This window comes from Pleurodeles waltl, chromosome 6 (genome assembly GCF_031143425.1).
Source record: "Pleurodeles waltl isolate 20211129_DDA chromosome 6, aPleWal1.hap1.20221129, whole genome shotgun sequence".
NCBI classification, from domain to species: Eukaryota; Metazoa; Chordata; class Amphibia; order Caudata; family Salamandridae; genus Pleurodeles; species Pleurodeles waltl.
Window position 1 is genome coordinate 887,611,535 of NC_090445.1, and position 21,953 is coordinate 887,633,487.

Below are 21,953 nucleotides of genomic sequence, written 5' to 3' on the forward strand. Positions count from 1 at the left end.
GGCACTAAGAGTTCGGCACCCCGAAAGTCAAAAAGGTTTCCTCAGAGCCGAAAAAGACTGTACAGAAAACTTCGGTGCCGAAACATGCTGCCTCGGAGCCAAAACCAGGCTCCTAGACAGAAGAGCAAGGCCTTTCAAGTCAGATGCAACAGCACAGATTTGAACAAGAACTGGGCATGGGAGAGCCAGACCATACCCAGAGGAGGCTGCACATACAGAAGGACACGGGGAAAATCCAAACTCTTCCTCCAATAAAAATCAAGCGACAGCTAGCATTCCAGGAGACGGAAATGCAGCCAAAAGCAAAAGTGACAAACGACACAACACCACCAAGATTCTCGCCACAGCAGTCTCCATTGCATTCGCCACACCTGTCCCCGGTAGCAACACCCCCAATGCAGTCGCCGACACACACGGGGATGACACAATATGACCCGGATGCATGGGACTTATATGATGCACCGGTCTCAGACAATAGTCCCAATTGCTACCCGGCAAGGCTGTCACCATCTGAGGACAGCACTGCATATATGCAGGTGGTTTCAAGGGCAGCTACATTCCATAATGTAGCAATGCATGCAGAGCCCATAGACGACATTTTGTTTAACACCTTGGCATCCACTCACAGCTCATACCAAAGTTTGCCAATGCTACCAGGCATGTTAAAACACGCCAAACAGGTGTTCCAGGACCCAGTAAAAGGCAGAGCCATCACGCCTAGGGTGGAGAAGAAATATAAACCTCCCCCAACGGACCCTGTGTTTATAACACAGCAATTAACTCCTGATTCGGTGGTAGTGGGAGCAGCATATCATTCAGCACTTACCCAAAGAGTACCAAAAACGTGCCCAACAGGTTGTTGAGGAAGGACAAACGATCTCAAACAACCAAATAAGGTCGGCTATGGACTCTGCAGACACAGCAGCAAGGACAGTGAACACTGCAGTAACCATTCGTAGGGACGCATGGTTACAGAGCTCGGGATTTAAACCAAAATTCCAGCAGGCTGTGCTGAATATGCCGTTCAACTAAGAACAATTGTTTGGGATGGAGGTGGATACAGCAATAGAAAAACTAAAAAAGGACACCGACACGGCCAAAGCCATGGGCGCCCTCTACTCCCCACAGAGCAGAGGCACTTTTAGAAAGCCGCACTTAATAGGGGGTTTCGTTCCCAAACCACAGAGCCTTCCACCTCACAAGTCAGACCCACATATCAGGGCCAGTATCAAAGAGCAGGTTTTCGAGCAACATATATGGGTGGACAATTCCCAAAGACAAGAGGGAAATTCCAGAGCCCAAAAACCCTGCAAACCAAACAGTGACTTCAATGTCACAAACCCCCACCACTCAACACCAGTGGGGGGGAGACTTACTGCATGCTACCACAACTGGGAAAACATAACTACGGACGCATGGGTCCTAGCTATTATCCAACATGGTTATTGCATAGAATTCCTACAGTTGCCACCAGATGTGCCTCCAAGAGCACACAATATGTCCAAAAAACACTTAGATCTGTTACAACTAGAAGTCCAAGCATTGTTACAAAAACAAGCAATAGAACTAGTACCCAACCATCAAAAAGGAACAGGTGTCTACTCACTGTATTTCCTAATTCCAAAGAAAGACAAAACGCTGAGACCCATATTTGACCTCAGAACACTGAATCTTTACATCAAATCAGATCACTTTCACATGGTAACACTTCAAGACGTGCTTCCCTTGCTCAAGAAACAAGACTACATGTCAACATTAGATCTCAAGGATGCTTATTTCCACATACCCATACATCCTTCCCACAGGACATACTTAAGGTTTGTAATCCAAGGAGTGCATTACCAATTCAAAGTGTTACCATTCAGGATAACAACAGCCCCAAGGGTATTCACAAAATGCCTTGCAGTAGTAGCCGCTCACATCAGGAGACAGCACATGCACGTATTCCCTTACTTGGACGATTGGTTAATAAAAACCAGCACTCAGCAACAGTGTCTTCTACACACACAATATGTCATAGAAATCCTACACAAACTAGGGTTCTCTCTAAACTACCAAAAGTCACATCTACAACCGTGCCAAATACAGCAATATTTGGGAGCAACAATCGACACACAAAAAGCGATTGCCACAACAAGTCCACAAAGAATACAAGCCTTCCAAAATATAATATTAAACATGTACCCAAACCACTACTATCAAGTGAGGTTTGTAATGAAACTTCTAGGCATGATGTCTTCATGCATAGCCATTGTCCCAAACACAAGACTACACATGCGGCTCTTACAACAGTGCCTAGCAAATCAATGGACACAAGCACAGGGTCAACTTCAAGATCTAGTGTTGATAGACTGCCAGACACACTTCTCGCTTCAATGGTGGAATCCTATAAATTTAAACCAAGGGCGGCCATTCCAAGACCCAGTGCCTCAATACGTGATCACAACAGATGCTTCCATGATGGGGTGGGGAGCAACCCTCAACCAGCACAGTATACAGGGACAATGGGACGTTCACCAAAAACAACTGCATATAAATCATTTAGAACTGTTAGCAGTGTTTCTAGCATTGAAAGCATTTCAACCACTAATAGCCCACAAACACATTCTTGTCAAAACAGACAACATGACAACAATGTATTACCTGAACAAACAAGGAGGGACACACTCATCACAACTGTGTCTCTTAGCACAAAAGATTTGGCATTGGGCGATTCACAATCACATTCGCCTAATAGCACAGTACATCCCAGGGATTCAAAACCAGTTGGCCGACAATCTCAGTCGAGATCACCAACAAACACACGAATGGGAAATACATCCCCAGATACTACAAACTTACTTTCTACTCTGGGGAACACCAGAAATAGACCTATTCGCAACAAAATAAAACGCAAAATGGCAAGACTTTGCGTCCAGGTATCCACACCCTCAGTCCAAGGGCAATGCGTTATGGATGAGTTGGTCAGGGATATTTGCTTACGCTTTTCCCCCTCTCCCACTCCTTCCTTATCTGGTAAACAAATTGAGTCAAAACAAACTCAAACTAATACTAGTAGCACCAACCTGGGCTCCGACAGAAATCTGTAAGGCAGCCACATGGTCTACGCCTCATACATTCACAAAACATTACTGTGTAGATGTGTTAACAACACAACAAGCCACAATAGGACAGGCTGTATTATGATCATTATTTCAGACAACTTCAACTCCTACAGGCTAAGCCACCGCTTTTTGGGGAGATTACTTCTTACTAGTCTATGCACAGCATGTGTATCTGCAGCTACACATGCCATCGAACGGAAAATGTCACTTACCCAGTGTACATCTGTTCGTGGCATGAGATGCTGCAGATTCACATGCGCCCTCCCGCCTTCCCAGGAGCCTGTAGCCGTTATAAGTTAAATGAAACTTGTAAATTTGTAAAATACTATTTTTATACACATTATGTACATACATACTTACTCCATTGCATGGGCACCTTCACTATATACACAACTCCTACCTCACCCTCTGCGGGGAAAACAATCTAAGATGGAGTCGACGCCCATGCGCAATGGAGCCGAAAGGGAGGAGTCCCTCGGTCTCGTGACTCGAAAAGACTTCTTCGAAGAAAAACAACTTGTAACACTCCGAGCCCAACACTAGATGGCAGGATGATGCACAGCATGTGAATCTGCAGTGTCTCATGCCACGAACAGATGTACACTGGGTAATTGACATTTTCCATATATATATATATATATATATATATATATATATATATATATATATATATGGCAAGCATTCAGTTTTATATTCGTGTCAGTGCCCTTCTTTGAAGAGGCTTAACTGTGAATTATATCTCGTAATTCACATTGCTGAATTAATTTGCAGGATATTCAGCTTCCCTAAACAAATGAAGTTAAATGAATGGTTAACACAGCATTTCTTTCAGTGCTGCTAAAGCAAAAAAAAAAACACTTTCACGATGACAGTGCAACACATCTGACAAGCTCACCATTGTAGGTTTATCCTTGGTGCAAGCACCTACCAATGATTCCTCCCCGATGTGTGAAAATAAACACTGTAAAAGCAGAGCCCTGTCACCACAAAGTTACACTGTCTCACATTGCACTTTTTCTTTCTTCATATTTATCTTGTTAAACCTACTTCATAAAATCAATGTACTGCAAAAATAAAGCACATTTTAAATTACATTTTTATAATTTTTGTTCAGAAAGCTTGACTTACAATGAGACATATTAAAGCATAAAACGCATTCTAAATATTAATTATCTCCAAACAAAAACACATACTTCTGAAAACATTGAGAAAGCTACCTGCAGTCTCAGGCACACAATGAATACTAAACGTCTGACGATCATGCTCAAGTCTTACGAGGACTAAAACGAATCAATAAATTATATAATATAAAAAAATACAAACATGTAAAGTCTAATATGTTTTTAGGCCCCCTCTTTGTCGGATCTGCACAAAACGTGTCATGAAGAACCTAAAGAGGATGGACTTTTTTGGAATGTTTTGTTCAGTTTCATCAAACAGTGCCAAAGTTACAAAGAAATCAGAAAACACCTTTTCAGTGGAAACTCTGACTTAACCATAACTGCAAAGGTGCTATTTTCACCAATTTAATATACACATATGGACATTAACACACATTGCACAGTGACCACAATTATATTGTTATGGTTAAAACTTAATTTCCATTACAGAGGTGTATTTTTTTTCCTATTAAATTTCCCACCATTCAATAAATCTGCATGAAACTTGCACGCAATTTACATATGACAACTTAAGCATATAGCAAATTTTGATCAGCAATGCCCAGAGTGGGGGTCTGAGGGTCATTTTAAAGAGGGGTTATGTGATTTGCGTTTCCCCATTTTAACTTTCTTAGGAAACTTTACTCTCTTCCACAGCAAAGAACAAAATTACACCAAGAGCCCACTAGGCACAGCCATCGGCTTTGCACAACTCATTTGTTGGCACAAACGGTGGCGCACAGGGCGTGTATGCAGGCCATGTCCTGCTCTCAGAGGCCACTGCACACATCTGCTTGTGGGAGGTTGGGTTTGAGGACATGCCCTGTAGCCAACCCCCACTGCGCATGACTAATGGCAGTGGACAGCAGGGATGGAGGTATTTATGGTAGAGTCAGCATGTAATAAATAAAGTCACTGAAAACACCATGTGAATCTAAGTTAATTGTTTTTCTTTTGCTCATAAAACATTCACCTTTGCTAACAAAATGAGAAACGCCCTTAAAAAGTACAGGTGAAGTTGTGGTTACCAAATGAAACCACCAGCTGCCTTGAAATTGACCACTTATGTTTTTTTATTTCAGCTAGGATTGAAAGACCTGCTTCACTTTTTAGTGCCTGTTCATATGCTAAGGGTTATTTCTTCTTGTTGGAGGTAAAAGTGGTCTCCTGTTTAAAGTGTCTGACCCTCGCTAGCCACAATTGGTGAATTCTCTCCATAATGTGATTGGTTTTGATTTTCCTGTCCAAAGGACCTGTTTCCGACACCCCAGTAGTGCAGGGGACTACTTCTAGTTCTTCACAATGTCAGGGGTCCTCCTCCTGTTCATTTGGTTTCTATTGAATTTAAGTTGGATGCCTCTTAGTTATCTGGCCCATCGCTTCGCCTTGCAAAAGGGACTAAATGTTTTTCTTACACATTGCCTGTGTAGACCCTCTTAATTGTGATTCAAATTGGAGCACCCCATACCAGATGCTTGCTTTCATTATTCAGAGTTTTGGAGATTGACCATTGCAAACCTGTTCCAAGCATACTGTGTGTTTTTAGGTAATACCAGCCTACTCCAGATTGGCTCTGTCGACGTTAAGGTGATTCTCCTAAGTTCGATGGCATCTGTCGCTGTAGATACACATGTTGTGCATAGCCCGCCATCTGGTGTTGGGTCGGAGTGTTACAAGTTGTTTTTCTTCGAAGAAGTCTTTCGAGTCACGGGACCGAGAGACTCCTCCTTTTGTCTCCATTGCGCATGGGCGTCGACTCCATCTTCGATTGTTTTCTTTCCGCCATCGGGTTCGGACGTGTTCCTGTTGCTCCGAGTTTCGGAACGGAAAGTTAGCTAACTATCGGAAGATTACGTCGGTATTGTTGCGTTCGGGATCGGCTTAGATAGAATCGACACCGCATCGAAGTTTGAAGAGCTCCGGTGCCCTTCGGGGTAGCTTTCGATCCCCCGTCGGGGCCTGGTCGGCCCGACCGCGTGTCAGACAACGCAGATGGAACGGACCCCGTTTCGTTTCTGTCCCAAATGCCACAACAAATACCCGTATTCAGACCAACATTTGGTCTGTAACCTGTGCCTGTCGCCTGAGCACAGTGAAGAGACTTCCGAGGCCTGTCGTGCGTTCCGGTCCCGAAAGACACTCCGTGACCGTCGAGCCAGAAGACTTCAGATGGCGTCCACGCTGACAGCACACCGAGAGTTCGAGGAACAAGAGGAGGAAGAAGCCTTCTCGATCCACGAATCGGACTCCGAGGAATTCGACGATCAAAGAACTGTGAGTAAGACGTCGAAGGCAACACACAAGAAAAGTGACAAGGCCCAGGGGACGCCACTGCCACCAGGCCATGGCTCGACCCATAAATTCGGTGACCGACCGTCGGCACCGAAAAAGGTCGAAACAGTGCCGAGATCGTCCGACTCCGGTCGAGACACCGGCACGCAGCCTGCTCGGGACCGAGACAGTGCTGCTGAAAAAGATCGACGCCGAGATAGCGGTGCCGAAACGGCTCGACGCCGAGACAGTGGCACCGAGGAAGATCGACGCCGAGAGGTTTCGACTCCAAAAAAGAAAAAAGTCACCTCGGAGCCGAAAAAGAGTACAGACAGGGTTTCGGTGCCAAAACGAGCCGCAACCGACCCAGTTACCGGTTCCTATTCAGAGGAGCAATCACGGTCCTCTCAGATGCGAAAGCATAGATTTGAGGAAGAGTTGCAATCCACCGAAGTGGACCATACGCAGAAACGTATTTTCATACAGGAAGGAACAGGGAAAATAAGCACCCTTCCCCCAATTAGGAGAAAAAGGAGACTGGAGTTTCAAACAGACCAAGCACCACAAACAAAAATGGTGAAAAAGGTAACTCTGCCACCCTCTCCTCCACCTGTAACTAACGTTTCACCAGCACAAACTCCATCACATTCCCCGGCTCACACCACCGCGAGCCAAGGTGACCAGGACCAAGACGCTTGGGACTTATACGACGCCCCAGTGTCGGACAACAGTCCAGAGGCGTATCCCACAAAGCCCTCACCACCAGAAGACAGCACGGCTTATTCACAAGTGGTGGCTAGAGCGGCAGAGTTCCACAACGTAAACCTCCACTCAGAACCAGTCGAGGATGACTTCTTATTCAACACCCTCTCCTCCACCCACAGCTCCTACCAAAGCTTGCCTATGCTCCCAGGAATGCTTCAGCACGCAAAGGAAATCTTCAAGGAGCCGGTCAAGAGTAGGGCAATAACACCAAGGGTGGAAAAGAAATATAAAGCACCTCCCACAGACCCTGTTTTCATCACCACACAGCTGCCACCAGATTCCGTCGTAGTAGGAGCAGCTCGCAAGAGAGCCAACTCCCACACATCTGGGGATGCACCACCCCCAGATAAAGAGAGCCGCAAGTTCGATGCAGCCGGAAAGCGAGTCGCAGCACAGGCTGCAAACCAGTGGCGCATCGCTAACTCCCAAGCACTACTTGCGCGCTATGACAGAGCCCATTGGGACGAGATGCAACACCTCATTGAGCATCTACCCAAGGAACTACAAAAGAGGGCGAAGCAGGTGGTTGAGGAAGGACAGAACATATCTAATAATCAGATACGCTCCTCTATGGACGCAGCGGACACAGCTGCGAGAACAATTAACACATCTGTGACTATAAGAAGGCACGCATGGCTACGAACGTCTGGGTTTAAACCAGAGATACAGCAGGCAGTGCTCAATATGCCATTCAATGAAAAACAACTGTTTGGACCAGAGGTGGACACGGCAATTGAGAAACTGAAAAAGGACACTGACACTGCTAAAGCCATGGGCGCACTCTACTCCCCGCAGAGCAGAGGCACTTACAGCACCTTCCGCAAGACAACCTTTAGAGGGGGGTTTCGGGGTCAAGCCACACAAGCCAGCACCTCACAGACAACACCGTCCAGCTACCAGGGACAGTACCAGAGGGGAGGCTTTCGGGGCCAATACAGAGGACAATTCCCTAGGAATAGGGGAAAATTTCAAAGCCCCAAAACCCCTACAACCAAGCAGTGACTCACATGTCACTAATCCCCTCCACACAACACCAGTGGGGGGAAGAATAGGTCAGTATTACCAAGCATGGGAGGAAATAACTACAGACACTTGGGTCTTAGCAATTATCCAACATGGTTATTGCATAGAATTTCTACAAATCCCTCCAAACATACCACCAAAAGCACAGAATTTATCAAAACAACATTCAGACCTTCTGGAAACAGAAGTTCAAGCATTGTTGCAAAAGAACGCAATAGAACTAGTACCAGAAACACAAATAAACACAGGAGTTTATTCACTGTACTTCCTAATACCAAAAAAGGACAAAACACTGAGACCAATCCTAGACCTCAGAACACTAAACACCTACATCAAATCAGAACACTTTCACATGGTCACGCTACAAGAGGTGTTACCATTGCTAAAGCAACAGGACTACATGACAACCTTAGATCTCAAAGACGCGTATTTCCACATACCAATACATCAGTCGCACAGGAAATACCTCAGGTTTGTATTCAAAGGAATACATTACCAATTCAAAGTATTGCCGTTTGGTTTAACAACCGCGCCAAGAGTCTTTACAAAATGTCTAGCAGTAGTGGCTGCACACATCAGAAGGCAGCAAATACACATATTCCCGTATCTAGACGACTGGCTAATCAAGACCAACTCACTGACAAGGTGCTCACACCACACAAATCAGGTCATACAAAACCTCTACAAACTCGGTTTCACCATCAACTATGCAAAATCACACATTCTGCCGTGCAAAGTACAACAATACCTAGGAGCCATAATAGACACAACAAAAGGATTAGCCACTCCAAGTCCACAGAGAATTCAAAATTTCAACAAGATCATACAACGCATGTACCCAACACAGAGAATACAAGCAAAAATGATATTACAACTCCTAGGCATGATGTCCTCATGCATAGCCATTGTCCCGAACGCAAGACTGCACATGAGGCCCTTACAACAGTGCCTAGCATCACAATGGTCACAAGCACAGGGTCACCTTCTAGATCTGGTGTTGATAGACCGCCAAACATACCTCTCGCTTCTATGGTGGAACAGTATAAATTTAAACAAAGGGCGGCCTTTCCAAGACCCAGTGCCACAATACGTAATAACGACAGATGCTTCCATGACGGGGTGGGGAGCACACCTCGATCAACACAGCATACAAGGACAATGGGACGTACATCAAACAAAACTGCACATAAATCACCTGGAACTGCTAGCAGATTTTCAAGCACTAAAAGTATTCCAACCAATCATAACTCACAAGTACATTCTTGTCAAAACAGACAACATGACAACAATGTATTATCTAAACAAACAGGGGGGGACACACTCACCGCAGCTGAGCCTTCTAGCACAAAAGATATGGCGCTGGGCAATTCACAACCACGTTCGCCTAATAGCACAGTTTATTCCGGGGATCCAGAATCAACTTGCAGACAATCTCTCTCGAGATCACCAACAGGTCCACGAATGGGAAATTCACCCCCAAATTCTAAACACTTACTTCAAACTTTGGGGAACACCTCAAATAGACTTATTTGCAACAAAGGAGAACGCAAAATGCCAAAACTTCGCATCCAGATACCCACACAGGCAGTCTCAAGGCAATGCCCTATGGATGAACTGGTCAGGGATATTTGCGTACGCTTTTCCCCCTCTCCCTCTCCTTCCATATCTAGTAAACAAATTGAGTCAAAACAAACTCAAACTCATACTGATAGCACCAACATGGGCAAGGCAACCTTGGTACACAACACTGCTAGACTTATCAGTAGTACCCCACGTCAAGTTGCCCAAAAGGCCAGATCTGTTAACACAACACAAACAACAGATCAGGCATCCAAACCCAGCATCGATGAATCTAGCAATCTGGCTCCTGAAATCCTAGAATTCTGACACTTAAACCTCACACAAGAATGTATGGAAGTCATAAAGCAAGCTAGAAGACCATCCACTAGACACTGCTATGCAAGCAAATGGAAAAGGTTTGTTTGCTACTGCCATCAGAATCAAATTCAACCATTACACGCATCTCCAAAGGATGTAGTGGGCTACTTGCTACACTTACAAAAATCGAACCTGGCCTTCTCTTCCATTAAAATACACCTCGCAGCAATATCTGCATACCTGCAGATTACCCATTCAACTTCACTATTTAGGATACCTGTCATTAAAGCGTTTATGGAAGGCCTCAAAAGAATTATACCACCAAGGACACCACCCGTTCCTTCATGGAACCTCAACATCGTCTTAACAAGACTCATGGGTCCACCCTTTGAACCTATGCATTCTTGCGAAATACAATTCCTAACCTGGAAAGTTGCATTTCTCATCGCCATCACATCTCTAAGAAGAGTAAGTGAAATTTAGGCGTTTACAATACAAGAACCTTTTATCCAACTACACAAAAATAAGGTAGTCCTAAGGACTAATCCTAAATTTTTACCGAAGGTTATTTCACCATTCCACCTAAATCAAACGGTAGAACTACCAGTATTCTTCCCACAGCCAGATTCCGTAGCTGAGAGGGCACTACATACATTAGATGTCAAAAGAGCATTAATGTACTACATTGACAGAACAAAGAACATCAGAAAAACTAAACAGCTATTTATTGCATTCCAAAAACCTCATGCAGGAAACCCAATATCAAAACAAGGTATAGCCAGATGGATAGTTAAGTGCATCCAAATCTGCTACCTTAAAGCAAAACGACAGCTGCCCATTACACCAAGGGCACACTCAACCAGAAAGAAAGGTGCCACCATGGCCTTTCTAGGAAATATTCCAATGCACGAAATATGTAAGGCAGCCACATGGTCTACGCCTCACACGTTCACCAAGCACTACTGTGTAGACGTGCTATCCGCACAACAAGCCACAGTAGGTCAAGCCGTGTTAAGAACCTTATTTCAAACTACTTCCACTCCTACAGGCTGAGCCACCGCTTTTGGGGAGATAACTGCTTACTAGTCTATGCACAACATGTGTATCTACAGCGACAGATGCCATCGAACTGAAAATGTCACTTACCCAGTGTACATCTGTTCGTGGCATCAGTCGCTGAAGATTCACATGTGCCCACCCGCCTCCCCGGGAGCCTGTAGCAGTTCGGAAGTTAGCTTAAGCTTTGTACATTTGTAAATATATTATTTAAACCTTAAATAGGTACATACTTAGTCACTCCATTGCATGGGCACTATTACTACAACACAACTCCTACCTCACCCTCTGCGGGGAAAACAATCGAAGATGGAGTCGACGCCCATGCGCAATGGAGACAAAAGGAGGAGTCACTCGGTCCCGTGACTCGAAAGACTTCTTCGAAGAAAAACAACTTGTAACACTCCGACCCAACACCAGATGGCGGGCTATGCACAACATGTGAATCTTCAGCGACTGATGCCACGAACAGATGTACACTGGGTAAGTGACATTTTCATTATGAAATAGTGTTTCCCTCATCTCCAAGACTAGGTTATTTTGGTTAACACTGATAATACTAATGTGTTCTTACCTGAGTAGTAAGTAGATACTCTTGTCTTTCTGTTACCTGTGATGCAAACCATACGCATTTCCCTAACTACTAGCCATATAATGAGAACGCAAATTGTAAAGGTAGAAGATTCTGATAACTCTCCCCCCGACCTCACTTGGGATTTAAACTTCAAGTTGTTGCTATAGTGAGACTTTCACATACCACAAATCGATGTGTGCAGTAAAGTTATTCAGTTTATCCTTTAGAGTTGTGGTTTGTGTTTTCTGCTTCTAACGGTTACAAAGTGTAGTAAAAATCTTAACATCCTCACGTCCATATTCTCTCAATGAGACGTTTGCGGGGGCGGGCTGGCTATCGTCCTCTTTTTACTTTATTACACTTTGAGCTTATTATTTTTATTACAGTTACTGAAACTGTTCATTTGCGGCCATTTGTGTACACTGCAATGCCTTAAACATGATCCGTGTAGGGGTGAATCTGTACTTTCAGGATTCTCATGGACTTTTCTGATCATATTCTAGGTATCGTATGAAATGATAATGAACTTAATTTCTCATTCACATCATGCAGGCGATTGATTACTATCTAAAGGCACTGAAGTCTCTGGCGGAAAGAGAGACACATCCAGCTGTTTGGGATTCCGTGAACTGGGAACTTTCCACAACATATTTCACTCTTGCAACATTACTTCAAGATTATGCTCCACTTTCCAGAAAGGCTCAAGAACAGGTAATATTTGTTCAGTATAGAGGCATATTCATCTTTAATAAAAACAGTTTTGCATTCTTTCGAAAGGCGTGAAAATCAGGTGATCGCTTAGTTACACAAGTAGCATATACTTATGGCTTGTGGTAGTTGTTGCCTCATAACATACCCCTCATGTACAAAGTTGACTGAGGTGTTAATGGTGGGTACCTGGCAGTTACAGGAGTTTCTGGAGGCAATTTGGCACTGTACATATTGTAAGGAGGACGGGGGAGGTCATTCTGTCACTCTGGCAGTTACCCATGTGCTCCAAGCTAGCGAATTGCCTTCGTAACAAAGTGGGTTGCTATGACCCAGCTTTCCCCATTGCCCAGTTCAAGTCATTGCCGCTTCTTGTGTGGGACTCATTTTTGTTTCCAGTCCAGCTTGAGTGTAAGAGGGTGCTTCTTCTTATGCAAATTATGCTTCAGATAGACTGTAGTGCTCAGGAGCTCCCAAGTCGTTATAAAGTGAATTTTCTGGTATCTTGACACTGTGGCGTCATTATTAGAGGTGCAGGGGAAACTCATCCTGTAATCCCTCAAACAAAAGTAATACCATAGGGCTCTGTATTTTTAGGCACAGGAAGACGGCATCACTACAAAAAATACTGTGAAAAATGGAGAATAATCCAAGGCACTGGGCGTGTGCACTGATGGCAGTGTATTTTAAGCACCCAACTTTTAATTTTAATGCAGGTGGAAACCCTATTATCTCTCCCATCTCTGTTTCAATTAAGTGAAGCTCTTATTCAGTGCCTGAATAGGGACTTGGGAGTTTTTTTAGACAGTGGAGTCTAGATTGCACCCTTGGTCCTGCACTTGGCCTCAACCTGGTTTCCTTCTCCTATACCAGGTCTTTTGCAGAGCTTTGTACAATGCCATGTCCCACATTTACACTTCTCAGTCATAACACACAGGGGAGCCACTTGTCACTGGTCTCTTGATTGCTCTTGATTGCTCTTGTTGGTCTATTGAATCCTCGGAATTCACCACCATCTTGCTTCACCAAGTCCCTTGTCCTCTACTGGCTCTGGTATGCCCCTCACACATGCTTTTGGACTCCACTCCAGTAGCTAATAGTTCCTTTTCAACACCCAGGTCCCATTTCCCTCTATTCCATGACTTTTGGAAGAAGTCATCACAACAGGGGTATGGAAGTCACAGGGGCACAGCAGCCTATAACAGTCATTGACAAGAGTTCAGCATTCCGTCCATCACCTGTTGTTTTTGCTTTGTCACCCTAAGTGGGAAGGGTATGCCCAGACGTGGGTCCCGTGCTTCCCATGCCACTGGATTCAAGCTAGCCTGGCTGATGAGGGGTGAAACAGCGAAACCGGTCCCAGGATGCTTGTTTCGAGTCCAGGGAAGACCTGGCCTAGCAGTTCGGGCTGGACTGTTCCCATGGGGACCAGGGTCAAGACTGATTTGCATATGGCTGGGTCCAAACTGGAATGGCATGGGCAGCAAAAAAACGATGAATTTAGGCCCAGATCACTGTACTGGGGGTGAATGTTTGACAATGTTCAGCATTCCGTCCATCACCTGTTGTTTTTGCATTGACAAGAGTTCGCCTTTCCGTAGATGCAGCCCCTGACATTTTCTTGTGAGCACCTGGTGTTGACATCAAGACTTGTTGAATGTCTTGCAGTTCAGGCTGGACTGTTGCTTTTGGAGCAGGGTCTAGACTAATTTGCAAAGGGCTGGGTCCAAACTGAGGTGGCATAGTGGCCAAAAATCACGAGTTGGAATGCTCCCTGAGCAATTGCCAGTGGTTGGACTTATTGCAATCATTTCTCCCTTAATTGTTGCGTTTTTATCATGCCGTAAATAGCCAAGAGTATGCCCAGCTGCGAGACTTTTGCTCACTGTGCCAGTGGAGCCATGCTAAAGCCAACTGAAGAGCCCTAATCGGGGCAAAATCAGTCCTGGTTTGCGTGTGTTCCTGTTTGGGGGTGGGGGGGATCTGGCCTGGCAGTTAAAGCGTGTTTTTTCCTAATGGAACAGGGTCAAGACTCAGTTGCATATGGCTGGGCCCGAAGTGAAGTGATGTGATGTGATGGGCAAAAGAGTGATAGGTTGCTCGGCTACTCGAACGACTGTCTGTGGTTAGACTTATTGCAAGCATTTCTCCCATCACTTTTTGTGTGTTTGATGTAATGCCCTAAGGGCCAAGGGTATGCACACTGTGCCACTGGAATCAAGCTACATCCGACTGAAGAGCCTCACAGTTAGAGGAAGACCTAGTGTGGCAGTTCGGGTTGGACTGTTCCTGTTGGATCAATGTCAGTATTGTTTTGCATACGGCTGGGTCCAAACTAAAGTGGCATGGTGGGCAACAGAAGGATGGGTTGAAATGCTACTGGAGAGGTTGCCAGTGGTTATACTTATTGCAAGCATTTTGTGTGTTTTATGCAAGATCAGCAGTATCACTTTCCTGTCTGCAACACCATGTGGTATTCTACAATAGAGCACATCATGGTCAGTGTGCACTGCACGCTTGTACGTTATGGGATGTGCCAGCTAAGAAAAGAAGCAGATTCTCTTCCAACTTGGTAAAGGACTAATTTGCATAAACTGAATTATTATGGCATACTTTAAACAGAAAAGTGGTCTGGTACATGGCAGTGAAAGCACTTTTTTTGCAAGATGCAGAAGACAGAATATGCTCTGTGCCCAAGACTCACTCTTTTTTTAAAGCAGCATAAAATATGTTTACACTTTTGGTTTTAAAGTACAACTGTAGCCAAAAAAGGCGGGGGGGATGTCAGAGAGTGCTTGTGAGCTCAGATCTTTAGAATGCTATGGGACAGTGGGACAGATGTAGGAAATCCATGAATTGCGACTTGCAAATTGCGAGTCAGTGAGACTCGCAATTTGCGAGTCGCAATTCAGGATGCAGAACGGTGTCTCAGACACCGTCTGCGACTCGCTATGGGGTCGCAAAGACCCACCTCATCAATATTCATGAGGAGGGTTGCAATTTGCGACCCCATAGCGAGTCCCTGCAATCACAGGGATGGTGGCCTGCTGTAGTCAGCAGACCTCCATGTCTGTGACTGCTTTTTCAATAAAGCAGTTTTTTCTTTTTTTTCATTTTGCAGCCCGTTTTCCTTAAAGGAAAACGAGTTGAAACATGAAAAATAAACCATAGGACCACTGCCTGCTCTGAAAAAATATATTTATCGACATTCACAAAGGGGAAGGGGTCCCCTTCCCTTTTGCAAATGTGTTACCACCAGTGTGACACTGGTGGTAACTGCGAGTTTGTTTGCGACCGCATTCGCGGTGACAAACCAACTCTGAATTGCGATGCGATTCGCAAATAGGAAGGGAACACCCCTTCCTATTTGCGAGTCGCATTCCCAAATTGCGTCTCGGTACCGACTCGCAATTTGGGAATGTGCATCGCGTGAGGCCGTTTGCATGGCACAAACTGCGTTTTTCGCAGTTTGCGCCATGCAAACGGCGTGCTATATCTGGCCCAGTATGTTTAGTCTGGCTTCAGAGGAATTGTTTTAACCATCGAGTATATGTCCATTGGTTTCCATATATTGATATGGCTATTGAAATTAGGCAGCTTAGCTTTCACAACGTAGTTTCTGACATATGTCACCCCGGCCCAGCAGAAATGGGGATATGGCTATTGCAATTAGGCAGCTTGGATGTAGCTTTCACAAGATAATTTCTGATGTATGTCACCCCGGCCCAACAGAAATAGGCTGAAAGTAGTGGTTTGCTTTAAGTTATTCTTTGGTTTTTTTGTCTGGTTCTTTTTTAATATGTAGATATAGACCAGGACTTTTCTAGTTGATTAGATGTGACAAGACCTCCGAATTTTAGACAGCCAGGTTGTTGCAGGTCCTAATTGTCTTTCAAAATAGTGATATTTAAAGGCAGTAGTAAATCTTATGTTCTAAAGAGTCCTATTTGTACCCATTTCGAGGTTCATCCCTGTCCATTTTTCAAAAAATGCTCTGCAGCCATATACCCTGTGCTTGATTCAAGCCAGTGGTTTCCAGTGCTCAGCACCAGTACTTATTTGTCGACACTGGCTTTTATGAAAGTGTACCACGTGATGGCGCTGTCCGTCTAATCATGAGGTGAGCACAACATTTGTTTATTAATTCAGTATAAATTAAAAATTACTGATACCTGTCTCGTCAGACATTCTTAGAGCTTTGGGGGCATGGAATAGTCTCAGTTGTCAAACAAGTAGGGATGTGATGGTTAGTAGTTGTGTCTGTACTGTCATTGGCAGAGATGGTGGGGGGATGGGTGGTGCAAGCTGCAGTGGCCTATTGACGAGGGCCCTGGCACTTATTATTCTACAGATTGAGCAGCACATACACCATGTCATCCCCATCCGCTTTACGCCCATTTGTGGCCCATTATGGGCAATGTCCTTTTGGCCAAGCATCAAAGGGTAGATTTGTTAACAAAATCTTCAGAGCATTTCCATGGATGGAGCTGGAAGCATCAATGAGCTTATACCACCCTTGTAACAATCGGTATGTTGACAAGCAAAGAAAATGAAAAATGCCAGTGTTCAACTTATCAGTGCCTCATCATAGATTGATGAGGAAGCACTTTCGATCACCTAGGTTGAACAATTTCTTTAAATCTTCCCTTGCCCCTCATTTGCCAAGTTGAAGATCTGACAGTGGCAAGTGATCTAAAGGGCTCCATATGTGGGGCACCCGATAAAATATTCAGACATTCTGCATTTGTTGATCAGGCACAATGTATGTCTCAGTGTTCATGCCAGGTCGTTAACTAAAAAACAAGGGCAAGAATGTTGCACCTCAGTCCCAGTTCTTCAAATGTGGAAGCATGGCTCTTGAAGTGTTGGTGTTTAGTCACTTTTGTTGTCCCTAGGTATATATTGTTTATTTTTTCACAGCCAACAAATGAGTCAAACAAGAAGACATATCGTAGGGTTGAAAGCGATCAGGGCTTTATTTAATTTTGGTGGGAGGGCTGTTCTGTCATATCCTGTCTCCACTGTATTACAAGTGTACTATAACCTCTGGGACTTGCAATACAGCAAACAAATATTCTTTTGTCCCCCAAACTGTACATCGAGTCAATGTTTCTTGAGCTAAAATAGAGCTGTGACTCTTGTTATGTGTTACCCTCATGTGATCTGCATATGTTCTGCTTCTGGCTTTGTAAGAACTCCAACGCCTTTGGTTATTAGTGCATCTACCAACAATTTGATACTATATGAAGAAATCTGACTAGAAAGTACTTTTCCCAAAGTCTGTGGTGAAACATTCGCTAAACGTTCTGTCTGAAGATTTGCACCTAACAGGTTATTTGACTTACAACGGGCGATTAACCTAGTGTTGCCAAGTTCGATGCAGCCCTATTTTGAAACTTGAAAAACCCGACTTGGATGACAGGGGTACTAGTGGTGAACACCATTTCATGACTACTTCAAAAATGTCTCTACTAATATGCTTATTTGGTGGCAATCGCCTAAACCAGGTGGATAGTTTTGTCTTCTTTTCTGATGCTAGTGTTCATCCCGGTGAAGCATAGACCCACATCCCTTAATAATGATGTTTTCAATGCTGAAGACAGCTTGTTGATACCTGCATCACGAGGTGGGGAATAAAGGAAAAAGAAAGTGTCTGCTTCTGATCAACATGTGGAAATGTAAGTGTAGGAAAAATTAGGCAGTGGCCAGTTCTCAAAGTGGCTTTGGAATTAAACAGTGTAGAAAAGTCTCACTTGGTTATTGTGTATGCAGAGATAATTAGGAGGGAAATAGAAAAAATCCATACACACCCTCAGCTATATTTGGATACTTCACCTAGATTTCAAAAGCACATGAACTTTCCAGCTCCTCTCAGTGACAGAATACATCTAGGCTGTAAGAACATAATTAATAAATGACTAATTGTCACCATTCCTAAATGCAAATTAATATTACAGGTATTAATAGTGGGGCATTTAATCATCTAGGTTGTGATTCCAGGAGAAATCTGCAGAGTTCAGTTTCCAAGCAGAAATTGGTGAAAGAACAAGCAGCTGCAAAATAAATGCAATCAAAGAGAATCCACTTGAACCCTCATTCTTATTCTGTGATATCTGATTTACTGTGCCTTTCCATGCCCTTCTGTGAGAGTGCAGAGATGGGTAAACGCACAGGCACTTATCACAGCAAAACTGGTGCAGGACACCCTCGTGCACAGTTCCACATAGAGGGGTATTTGTATGGCAGACTGGCAGTGTGCCTGGATAGGCAGTAATTAAATAATATGGTGGAGCTTTACAGATAGTAGGAACCAGACAGGACCTGCTGTCATTTAGCTAGGTTTGGCTAAACAAATACCACATCCATACCAACATACACAAAACATCCGGAATGATTAACAGTTCAATGAGGAGAAATTTTAATCCAGCAATATGATATACATTGGCTAAAGGACCGACGGTAAGGCAAACATACTCCAGTATAAACAAGACATAATGGTGTAAAAGGCAAAACACAGGTTTTTATAGTTCCAAAGCTTGTTTGATTGTTTTCTATTCTAAGCCTATGTTACTAGCACACTGCCTCCTAGTCCATGAGTAATAAGAGTGGTGAGGATGAGGGAAAATAATTGCATCACATAATTCCATCTTGTAGTCAGTAGCGACCCTGTACTCATTTCCTTGAATTATGTCCCCCAAGCAATATGTTTAGCAGTACGCTTGTTTGTTCAACGTTAGTACCTCGCTCCATGCCACGTGTCATATCACCTTCTTCATATAATCCCTGTTCTCCATCTGCCATAGGAATTTCATCTCCATTATCAGTTCCAAACTCTTGCAGGCCTATTGTATATCAACGTCGCTGCTGCTTCCTCTGTCTAGAAACACTTGCAAAGTTTATGTTCCCTGTTTCTCGCCACAATTTGAGGGTGACCTTTTCTCAAGGAACCTCCTTTACATTGTCTTCATTATTACTTTTTTTGTAGTATTACACTACCTGACTGTTGTCCATTCTCCAGCTTTAAAGACCTGAAAATCAGCTCATCATTCTCTCTAATATGGCACTCTCTTGTTTTCAGCTGTTCTGACTACATTGCCAAATAAGATATGGGTTATCATTACAGGGATGCAGAGTCTGTAACCATTTTTATCATCATCTTCAGGATTTCATCCAGTTTCCTACACAGGACTTGCAGATTGAGCTTTTGACCCCTGAGAGGACTGGTAATGAGGTTGCAGTGCATATTTACAAGCTCCTTTGGTGCTTGGCAGGTACAGAGATCCGTACCTGCCCTACCTTAAGTAATGCCCTAGTAACCTTGGCTCCTCTTTGCGGACCGCCACCAGCCATGTGCAGATATCTCCATCTGCCTAGCTGAGAGCTCCATGCATTTACAGGAGCCGCCACCATGGTGGATCCTATGAAGGAGGTGAAAGTTAGCTGAGTAGCTGAACAGCAAACATTTTTGATTTACAAAAACCTACTCCCAAAGTGGGAAAACAAAAAAAGCTAGTGGTCTTGATTCCTTGGTAATTTTTTCCCTGGGTGCGGAGAGTCCTATTTTTTTCTGGGTGGAACCAACAGTCATGTTAGTTCTGAACAGGAAAAATTGACGGTTGACCATCCTCTTTAAATAGGGCAGATGATCTGAAGTACTTAGACTGACAGAAGTACAGAGTTTAAGTCATCAGTCTAAGGACTCCACTGTCCGAGCCAGTAGTGGCCTCACTGGTGGAACATGAGGGTCCATCTGACTCTAAATAGATCGGGTGGGACCTTCAGTTTGGTATACAAGGGTATTCATCTGTGGTGAAGTACTCACTTTGCCAAAATCCAAATAAGCCCAAACGTCTGGTAACTGGTGTTTCTAGGCTGTGCTTATTTCTTCAGTAACATGTGCAGACCTATGTATCACCAATCTTCATCTTGTATTCTCTGAACAATATCTGCCCACAAATGAGAAATCTAGAAATCTTCTAAACTGCCTTGGGTGTTGTCACCATTGTTTATTGTCCACCCAGTTGCACCGATTGTTTCTGACATCACAAGTCAGGCCAGCTCATAATCGCTAGCAGTTCTTCTTGCACCAACATGTTCTCCAAATACTTCTGATTGGGTGGGGGGGAGCAATAGTGAATGGGATTCCCTTGTTTTATTGCCACAAGGGTCCTTACAGTTGACCAGCTGGACTGCATCTGCCACCCTATATGTTGTGCTTACTGTATCTGGTCATTTGAGGTGCACCCTCAGAGAGCAATTGGAGAGATCTTTGTAGGGAAGCCTGCTCTGAGCTCAACAGGACAAAATTCTCCTGCCAACCTGACTGGTTTGACTTTTCCAGAAGCCTTCCATGATAAGATAAGGCAGTGTCAGCCTTGTGGACTCTTGCTCTCAGTAACACAAGCCACCCACAGCCAGGCTAGCCTAGTGATTCAGGCTTTTCTGGCTAGAGCTAGTCTAAATGCATTTATTTTCCCTGCCACCAAATAGGAATGAGGGGGGAAATAGCTTTGCTAGGCCAAAACGATTTTGCTTTTGAAAGCTTGCCTGCTCTACATATTTAATGCACCTGGCCTGTATCTGGTATGGGGCGTGGGATATTTCTAAAGGGCTTATCTGCAGGAATGGGTAAGTGTCCGTCAGAAAAATATCACCCAGGTAACTAATTCAATCAACTCTTCTTCACTAACTTAAGGGAAGTTCTCAAATATGGGTGAGCCTTGTCACTTGTGGCTGTGTAACTCACTTCTAGACATTCTTTGTCAAGGACCTCAAATGAAGAAAACTGTTTAAAAGATGACAGCATTTGCTGGTCTGGTACTAGCCTTGCTCCTATTTCCCCTCTTTCTTGTTATCCCATCTCTTTCACATGCTAAGAAACAGGTTCCTGGGCATTAAGCTTGTTACAAATATGGAATAATTACTTGCATTTGAAAGCAAAGAAGACTTTAAAAGCTGGTGACCCATAAACAATAACTCTCTTTGGAGTGGAATTGTAGATTTATATTGATATTCTTTTGAAATAGATCAAGCACGTAGGGCAGTAAGCGTATGCCATGCCGTTCCTTCCAGCGGGAGAGGATGCACAGGAAACCAAATGACAATGACTAGCCTTAAGACATTTTGAACCAGAGTTGTAACTCTGTTTTTTATTATAAAACATTCCAATTTAAGTTTCATATGGGAAACCGACAGATCCAACCTCCTTCTCTGCAAGTGCTGAGAAGCAGTAGCCTGCTTCAGGACAAATAACTCATTAACTTCCCTTCCCATTTTTTAATTATTCAGAATTGTCTTGCTGTGCCACTACGTTAGCAACAAGCATTGGTAAAAACCAATAGGTCAGGCCTTTGTAGCCATGCAACGTTTTTGCTTACTTTTTATTTTTATTTTTGCAAACACATGCAGTAGGCA

The 21,953-nt window shown here is 43.9% G+C and overlaps 1 protein-coding gene across 2 annotated transcripts in view; it reads left to right on the top strand.

Moving 5' to 3' along the window:
* The window catches only part of EDRF1 (erythroid differentiation regulatory factor 1), a 403,030-nt gene that overhangs the window by 264,169 nt on the left and 116,908 nt on the right, over positions 1 to 21,953 (top strand). For both annotated transcript variants that reach the window (XM_069239693.1, XM_069239694.1), the window contains one exon: positions 12,384 to 12,542. In XM_069239693.1, the coding sequence (XP_069095794.1) occupies positions 12,384 to 12,542 (159 nt within the window). The remainder of the gene's footprint in view (positions 1 to 12,383; positions 12,543 to 21,953) is intronic.